The following is an 8840-nucleotide window of genomic DNA, read 5'->3' on the forward strand; positions in this document are numbered from 1 at the left end:
CTCCAATCCGCCGGCTGTAGGGCGGGATCTGACGGGGAGGACCGCCCCATCTGCAGCCATAGTTCTGCGCATGCGCTTTCTGTCAGAGGTACTTCCGGCTGTCCCCGGTCCAAGATGGCGGAGATTAGAAGAGGAGGATGTGTGTGATTGTCCGGTATGTGGGCCCAGATATGTGCGTGTGACCCCCCGAGGGGGCGATACACGGGGAGGGGCGGGGGGAAGACTGACAGGAGGACCTAGAGGGGAGGGGAGAAAGATAAACCAATCAGAGAGAGGTGACAGAGACCGTGAGGTGGGGGGGTTGTAGAGGGGCGGGTGTGGGAGTGTGGACAGACAGGCAGGGGGTGGTAGACGGGCAGGCGTGAGTCTGGGGGGTGGTAGTCGGGCAGGCGTGAGTCGGGGGGGGGGTTGGTAGACGGGCAGGCGTGAGTCGGGGGGGGTTGGTAGACGGGCAGGCGTGAGTCTGGGGGGTGGTAGACGGGCAGGCGTGAGTCGGGGAGGGTTGGTAGACGGGCAGGCGTGAGTCTGGGGGGTGGTAGACGGGCAGGCGTGAGTCTGGGGGGTGGTAGACGGGTAGGCGTGAGTCGGGGGGGGTTGGTAGACGGGCAGGCGTGAGTCGGGGGGGGGTGGTAGACGGGCAGGCGTGAGTCGGGGGGGGGGGGGGGGGTGGTAGACGGGTAGGCGTGAGTCAGGGGGGGGGGGTGGTAGTCGGGCAGGCGTGAGTCGGGGGGGGGGTGATAGACGGGTAGGCGTGAGTCTGGGGGGTGGTAGACGGGCAGGCGTGAGTCGGGGGGGGTGGTAGACGGGCAGGCGTGAGTCGGGGGGGGGGGTGGTAGACGGGTAGGCGTGAGTCAGGGGGGGGGGGTGGTAGTCGGGCAGGCGTGAGTCGGGGGGGGGGTGATAGACGGGTAGGCGTGAGTCTGGGGGGTGGTAGACGGGCAGGCGTGAGTCGGGGGGGGTGGTAGACGGGCAGGCGTGAGTCGGGGGGGGGGTGGTAGACGGGCAGGCGTGAGTCGGGGGGGGGTGGTAGACGGGTAGGCGTGAGTCGGGGGGGGGGGGTGGTAGACGGGTAGGCGTGAGTCGGGGGGGGGGGTGGTAGACGGGCAGGCGTGAGTCTGGGGGGTGGTAGACGGGCAGGCGTGAGTCGGGGGGGGGGTGATAGACGGGTAGGCGTGAGTCTGGGGGGTGGTAGACGGGCAGGCGTGAGTCGGGGGGGGTGGTAGACGGGCAGGCGTGAGTCGGGGGGGGGTGGTAGACGGGCAGGCGTGAGTCGGGGGGGGGTGGTAGACGGGTAGGCGTGAGTCGGGGGGGGGGGGTGGTAGACGGGTAGGCGTGAGTCGGGGGGGGGTGGTAGACGGGCAGGCGTGAGTCTGGGGGGTGGTAGACGGGCAGGCGTGAGTCTGGGGGGTGGTAGACGGGCAGGCGTGAGTCTGGGGGGTGGTAGTCGGGCAGGCGTGAGTCGGGGGGGGTTGGTAGACGGGCAGGCGTGAGTCGGGGGGGTGGTAGACGGGCAGGCGTGAGTCTGGGGGGTGGTAGACGGGCAGGCGTGAGTCTGGGGGGTGGTAGACGGGCAGGCGTGAGTCGGGGGGGGTGGTAGACGGGCAGGCGTGAGTCGGGGGGGGGTGGTAGACGGGCAGGCGTGAGTCGGGGGGGGGGTGGTAGACGGGCAGGCGTGAGTCGGGGGGGGGGGGTGGTAGACGGGCAGGCGTGAGTCGGGGGGGGGTGGTAGACGGGCAGGCGTGAGTCGGGGGGGGTTGGTAGACGGGCAGGCGTGAGTCTGGGGGGTGGTAGACGGGCAGGCGTGAGTCTGGGGGTAGGTAGACGGGCAGGCGTGAGTCGGGGGGGGTGGTAGACGGGCAGGCGTGAGTCGGGGGGGGGGTGATAGACGGGTAGGCGTGAGTCTGGGGGGTGGTAGACGGGCAGGCGTGAGTCGGGGGGGGTTGGTAGACGGGCAGGCGTGAGTCGGGGGGGTTGGTAGACGGGCAGGCGTGAGTCTGGGGGGTGGTAGACGGGCAGGCGTGAGTCTGGGGGGTGGTAGTCGGGCAGGCGTGAGTCGGGGGGGGTTGGTAGACGGGCAGGCGTGAGTCGGGGGGGGTGGTAGACGGGCAGGCGTGAGTCGGGGGGGGGTGATAGACGGGTAGGCGTGAGTCTGGGGGGTGGTAGACGGGCAGGCGTGAGTCGGGGGGGTGGTAGACGGGCAGGCGTGAGTCAGGGGGGGGGGTGGTAGACGGGCAGGCGTGAGTCGGGGGGGGGTGGTAGACGGGTAGGCGTGAGTCGGGGGGGGGGTGGTAGACGGGTAGGCGTGAGTCGGGGGGGGGGGTGGTAGACGGGCAGGCGTGAGTCTGGGGGGTGGTAGACGGGCAGGCGTGAGTCTGGGGGGTGGTAGACGGGCAGGCGTGAGTCTGGGGGGTGGTAGTCGGGCAGGCGTGAGTCGGGGGGGTTGGTAGACGGGCAGGCGTGAGTCGGGGGGTGGTAGACGGGCAGGCGTGAGTCGGGGGGGGTGGTAGACGGGCAGGCGTGAGTCGGGGGGGGGGGGTGGTAGACGGGCAGGCGTGAGTCTGGGGGGTGGTAGACGGGCAGGCGTGAGTCTGGGGGGTGGTAGACGGGCAGGCGTGAGTCGGGGGGGGGTGGTAGACGGGCAGGCGTGAGTCGGGGGGGGGGGTGGTAGACGGGCAGGCGTGAGTCGGGGGGGGGGTTGGTAGACGGGCAGGCGTGAGTCGGGGGGGGGTGGTAGACGGGTAGGCGTGAGTCGGGGGGGTGGTAGACGGGCAGGCGTGAGTCGGGGGGGGTGGTAGACGGGCAGGCGTGAGTCGGGGGGGTGGTAGACGGGCAGGCGTGAGTCGGGGGGGTGGTAGACGGGCAGCCGTGAGTCTGGGGGGTGGTAGACGGGCAGCCGTGAGTCTGGGGGGTGGTAGACGGGCAGGCGTGAGTCGGGGTGGGGGGGGGGTTGGTAGATGGGCAGGCAGGAGTCTGGGGGGTGGTAGACGGGCAGGCGTGGGTTAGGGGGGTGGTAGTCGGGCAGGCGTGAGTCGGGGGGGGTGGTAGACGGGCAGGCGTGAGTCGGGGGGGGTGGTAGACGGGCAGGCGTGAGTCGGGGGGGGTGGTAGACGGGCAGGCGTGAGTCGGGGGGGGGGGTGGTAGACGGGCAGGCGTGAGTCGGGGGGGTGGTAGACGGGCAGGCGTGAGTCGGGGGGGGTGGTAGACGGGTAGGCGTGAGTCGGGGGGGTGGTAGACGGGCAGGCGTGAGTCGGGGGGGTGGTAGACGGGCAGGCGTGAGTCGGGGGGGTGGTAGACGGGCAGGCGTGAGTCGGGGGGGTGGTAGACGGGCAGGCGTGAGTCGGGGGGGTGGTAGACGGGCAGGCGTGAGTCGGGGGGGGGGTGGTAGACGGGCAGGCGTGAGTCGGGGGGGGTGGTAGACGGGCAGGCGTGAGTCGGGGGGGGTGGTAGTCGGGCAGGCGTGAGTCGGGGGGGTGGTAGACGGGCAGGCGTGAGTCGGGGGGGGTGGTAGACGGGCAGGCGTGAGTCGGGGAGGGGTGGTAGACGGGCAGGCGTGAGTCGGGGAGGGGTGGTAGACGGGCAGGCGTGAGTCGGGGGGGGTGGTAGACGGGCAGGCGTGAGTCGGGGGGGGGTGGTAGACGGGCAGGCGTGAGTCGGGGGGGGGGTGATAGACGGGTAGGCGTGAGTCTGGGGGGTGGTAGACGGGCAGGCGTGAGTCTGGGGGGGTGGTAGACGGGCAGGCGTGAGTCGGGGGGGGGGTGGTAGACGGGCAGGCGTGAGTCGGGGGGGGTGGTAGACGGGTAGGCGTGAGTCGGGGGGGGTGGTAGTCGGGCAGGCGTGAGTCGGGGGGGTGGTAGACGGGCAGGCGTGAGTCGGGGGGGGGTGGTAGACGGGCAGGCGTGAGTCGGGGGGGTGGTAGACGGGCAGGCGTGAGTCTGGGGGGTGGTAGACGGGCAGCCGTGAGTCTGGGGGGTGGTAGACGGGCAGCCGTGAGTCTGGGGGGTGGTAGACGGGCAGGCGTGAGTCGGGGTGGGGGGGGTTGGTAGATGGGCAGGCAGGAGTCTGGGGGGTGGTAGACGGGCAGGCGTGGGTTAGGGGGGTGGTAGTCGGGCAGGCGTGGGTTAGGGGGGTGGTAGACGGGCAGGCGTGAGTCGGGGGGGGGGGTGGTAGACGGGCAGGCGTGAGTCGGGGGGGTGGTAGACGGGCAGGCGTGAGTCGGGGGGGTGGTAGACGGGCAGGCGTGAGTCGGGGGGGGTGGTAGACGGGTAGGCGTGAGTCGGGGGGGGGGGGGGTAGACGGGCAGGCGTGAGTCGGGGTGGGGGGGGGTTGGTAGACGGGCAGGCAGGAGTCTGGGGGGTGGTAGACGGGCAGGCGTGGGTCAGGGGGGTGGTAGTCGGGCAGGCGTGAGTCGGGGGGGGTGGTAGACGGGCAGGCGTGAGTCGGGGGGGGTGGTAGACGGGCAGGCGTGAGTCGGGGGGGGGTGGTAGACGGGCAGGCGTGAGTCGGGGGGGGGGGTGGTAGACGGGCAGGCGTGAGTCGGGGGGGTGGTAGACGGGCAGGCGTGAGTCGGGGGGGGTGGTAGACGGGTAGGCGTGAGTCGGGGGGGGGTGGTAGTCGGGCAGGCGTGAGTCGGGGGGGGGGTGGTAGACGGGCAGGCGTGAGTCGGGGGGGGGGGGGGTGGTAGACGGGCAGGCGTGAGTCTGGGGGGTGGTAGACGGGTAGGCGTGAGTCTGGGGGGTGGTAGACGGGTAGGCGTGAGTCTGGGGGGTGGTAGACGGGCAGCCGTGAGTCTGGGGGGTGGTAGACAGGCAGGCGTGAGTCGGGGGGGGGGTGGTAGACGGGTAGGCGTGAGTCTGGGGGGTGGTAGACGGGCAGGCGTGAGTCGGGGTGGGGGAGGGGTTGGTAGATGGGCAGGCAGGAGTCTGGGGGGTGGTAGACGGGCAGGCGTGGGTCAGGGGGGTGGTAGTCGGGCAGGCGTGAGTCGGGGGGGTGGTAGACGGGCAGGCGTGAGTCGGGGGGGTGGTAGACGGGCAGGCGTGAGTCGGGGGGGTGGTAGACGGGCAGGCGTGAGTCGGGGGGGGGGGTGGTAGACGGGCAGGCGTGAGTCGGGGGGGGGGGGTGGTAGACGGGCAGGCGTGAGTCTAGACGGGCAGGCGTGAGTCTGGGGGGTGGTAGACGGGCAGGCGTGAGTCGGGGTGGGGGGGGTTGGTAGATGGGCAGGCAGGAGTCTGGGGGGTGGTAGACGGGCAGGCGTGAGTCGGGGGGGGGGGGTGGTAGACGGGCAGGCGTGAGTCTGGGGGGTGGTAGACGGGCAGGCGTGAGTCTGGGGGGTGGTAGACGGGCAAGCGTGAGTCGGGGGGGTGGTAGACGGGCAGGCGTGAGGCAGGAGGGTTGTAGGCAGGCAGACGCGGGGTCGTAGCTGGCCAGGCGTGAGGCAAGGGGGGGGGCGTAGACGGGCAGGCGTGAGGCGGGGGGGGTCGTAGACGGGCAGGCGGGGGGGGTCGTAGACGGGCAGACGGGGGGGGGCGTAGATGGGCAGGCGGGGGGGTCGTAGACGGGCAGACGGGGGGGGGGGCGTAGATGGGCAGGCGTGAGGCGGGGATCGTAGATGGGCTGGCGTGAGGGGTTGTAGCCAGGCAGACGCGGGGTCGTAGCTGGGCAGGCATGAGGCAGGAGGGTTGTAGCCAGGCAGGCGTGAGTCGGGGGGGTCGTAGACGGGCAGGAGAGTCGTAGGCGTGAGTGTGGACAGGTGGGAGGGTTGTATCCAGGCAGACGCAGGGTCTTAGCTGGGCAGGCGTGAGGCGAGGGGGGGGGGGCGTAGAAGGGCAGGCGTGAGGGGGGGGTCATAGCCGGGCAGGCGTGGGATTGTGGACAGACAGGCGTGGGGTCGTAGACGGGCAGGCGGGGGGCGTAGACAGGCAGGTGTGAGGCGGGGGGTCGTAGATGGGCGGGTGTGGGATCTTACACGGACAGGCGTGAGGTGGGGCTGCGATGGGGACGGTAAGGCGGAGCTGTGATGGGAACAGGAGGCGAAGTGATGATGGAGGTGATGAGGACGGGAGGCGGGGCGTTGATGACGGGAGGCGGGGCATTGATGACGGGAGGCGGGGACGTTATGATGACGAGGGCGGGATGCAGATCAGTGGGCGGGGCTGTGACTTGCTCAGGGTCATTGATGTCTCTTCTGATCCTTTTTCCAGGTTATCGGAACATCTCAGATTTGTGTCAGTAAATGTGTTTCCTGTGCGGAGAGGACCCTTCTTAGCGCACCCCTCATAGAGGACCCTTCTTAGCGCACCCCTCATAGAGGACCCTTCTTAGCGCACCCCTCATAGAGGACCCCTCAGAGCGGATCACCATGTCTGGGGCCGGCAGTAAGAGATCAGCGGGGGATGGGGGTGCTGGTCCTTCAGAGAAGAAACCCAACCATGAAGAAAAGACCCCGACTACCCTCATTGAGCCGATCCGCCTGGGAGGAATCTCTTCTACGGTCAGTACACGGAGCATGGCTGACTACTGCCAGGTGGTGCTGTGTGCAATGCTGGGCACAGGGTAGGGGGTGCTGTAAAAAGTGCCTGGCACAGTGCATGGGGGTCGCTGTGGGGGAGCATTGCTGTGGGGCATAGTGGGGGGTTGCTGTGTGAGGCACGGGGTGGGGGGGTTGCTGTGGGGCACAGTGGGGGGGGGGGTCGCTGTGTGGGGCACAGTGGGGGGGGGGGTCGCTGTGTGGGGCACAGTGGAGGAGGTCGCTGTGTGGGGCACAGTGGAGGAGGTCGCTCCACTGTGCGGGGGTCGCTGTGTGGGGCACAGTGGGTGGGTCGCTGTGTGGGGCACAGTGGGGGGGGGTCGCTGTGTGGGGGAGGTCGCTGTGTGGGGCACAGTGGGGGAGGTCGCTGTGTGGGGCACAGTGGGGGAGTCGCTGTGTGGGGCACAGTGGGGGAGTGGCTGTGTGGGCGGATCGCTGTGTGGGGCACAGTGGGGGAGTCGCTGTGTGGGGGAGGTCGCTGTGTGGGGCACAGTGGGGGAGTCGCTGTGTGGGCGGATAGCTGTGTGGGGCACAGTGGGGGAGTCGCTGTGTGGGGCACAGTGGAGGAGGTCGCTGTGTGGGGCACAGTGGAGGAGGTCGCTGTGTGGGGCACAGTGGAGGAGGTCGCTGTGTGGGGCACAGTGGAGGAGGTCGCTGTGTGGGGCACAGTGGAGGAGGTCGCTGTGTGGGGCACAGTGGGGGAGTCGCTGTGTGGGGCAAAGTGGGGGAGTCGCTGTGTGGGGGTCGCTGTGTGGGGCACAGTGGGTGGGTCGCTGTGTGGGGCACAGTGGGGGGGGTCGCTGTGTGGGGGAGGTCGCTGTGTGGGGCACAGTGGGGGAGGTCGCTGTGTGGGGCACAGTGGGGGAGGTCGCTGTGTGGGGCACAGTGGGGGAGTCGCTGTGTGGGGCACAGTGGGGGAGTCGCTGTGTGGGGCACAGTGGGGGAGTCGCTGTGTGGGGCACAGTGGAGGAGGTCGCTGTGTGGGGCACAGTGGGGGAGTCGCTGTGTGGGGGTCGCTGTGTGGGGCACAGTGGGGGAGTCGCTGTGTGGGGGTCGCTGTGTGGGGCACAGTGGGTGGGTCGCTGTGTGGGGCACAGTGGGTGGGTCGCTGTGTGGGGCACGTCGCTGTGTGGGGCACAGTGGGGGAGGTCGCTGTGTGGGGCACAGTGGGGGGGTCGCTGTGTGGGGCACAGTGGGGGAGTCGCTGTGTGGGCGGATCGCTGTGTGGGGCACAGTGGGGGAGTCGCTGTGTGGGGGAGGTCGCTGTGTGGGGCACAGTGGGGAGTCGCTGTGTGGGCGGATAGCTGTGTGGGGCACAGTGGGGGAGTCGCTGTGTGGGGCACAGTGGGCGGATCGCTGTGTGGGGCACAGTGGGGGAGTCGCTGTGTGGGGCACAGTGGGGGAGTCGCTGTGTGGGGCACAGTGGGGGAGTCGCTGTGTGGGGCACAGTGGGCGGATCGCTGTGTGGGGCACAGTGGGCGAGTCGCTGTGTGGGGCACAGTGGGCGGATCGCTGTGTGGGGCACAGTGGGGGAGTCGCTGTGTGGGGCACAGTGGGGGAGTCGCTGTGTGGGGCACAGTGGGGGAGTCGCTGTGTGGGGCACAGTGGGGGAGTCGCTGTGTGGGGCACAGTGGGCGGATCGCTGTGTGGGGCACAGTGGGGGAGTCGCTGTGTGGGGCACAGTGGGCGGATCGCTGTGTGGGGCACAGTGGGGGAGTCGCTGTGTGGGGCACAGTGGGGGAGTCGCTGTGTGGGGCACAGTGGGGGAGTCGCTGTGTGGGGCACAGTGGGCGGATCGCTGTGTGGGGCACAGTGGGGGAGTCGCTGTGTGGGGCACAGTGGGCGGATCGCTGTGTGGGGCACAGTGGGGGAGTCGCTGTGTGGGGCACAGTGGGCGGATCGCTGTGTGGGGCACAGTGGGGGAGTCGCTGTGTGGGGCACAGTGGGCGGATCGCTGTGTGGGGCACAGTGGGCGGATCGCTGTGTGGGGCACAGTGGGGGAGTCGCTGTGTGGGGCACAGTGGGGGAGTCGCTGTGTGGGGCACAGTGGGCGGATCGCTGTGTGGGGCACAGTGGGGGAGTCGCTGTGTGGGGCACAGTGGGCGGATCGCTGTGTGGGGCACAGTGGGGGAGTCGCTGTGTGGGGCACAGTGGGGGAGTCGCTGTGTGGGGCACAGTGGGCGGATCGCTGTGTGGGGCACAGTGGGGGAGTCGCTGTGTGGGGCACAGTGGGCGGATCGCTGTGTGGGGCACAGTGGGGGAGTCGCTGTGTGGGGCACAGTGGGGGAGTCGCTGTGTGGGGCACAGTGGGGGAGTC

The 8840-nt window shown here is 70.1% G+C and overlaps 1 protein-coding gene across 1 annotated transcript in view; it reads left to right on the plus strand.

Moving 5' to 3' along the window:
* Positions 1–4: 4 nt before the first annotated feature.
* The window catches only part of RNF40 (ring finger protein 40), a 35648-nt gene continuing 26812 nt past the window's right edge, over positions 5–8840 (plus strand). Inside the window, 2 exon segments of the mRNA XM_077494031.1 lie at positions 5–154; positions 6198–6487. Coding sequence (XP_077350157.1) covers positions 6356–6487 — 132 coding nt within the window. The 5' untranslated portion in view covers positions 5–154; positions 6198–6355.

The sequence above is a fragment of the Lithobates pipiens genome, unplaced genomic scaffold (genome assembly GCF_037356315.1).
Source record: "Lithobates pipiens isolate NorthernLeopardFrog02 unplaced genomic scaffold, aLitPip1_a1.2 Scaffold_22, whole genome shotgun sequence".
In the NCBI taxonomy this organism is placed as follows: domain Eukaryota; kingdom Metazoa; phylum Chordata; class Amphibia; order Anura; family Ranidae; genus Lithobates; species Lithobates pipiens.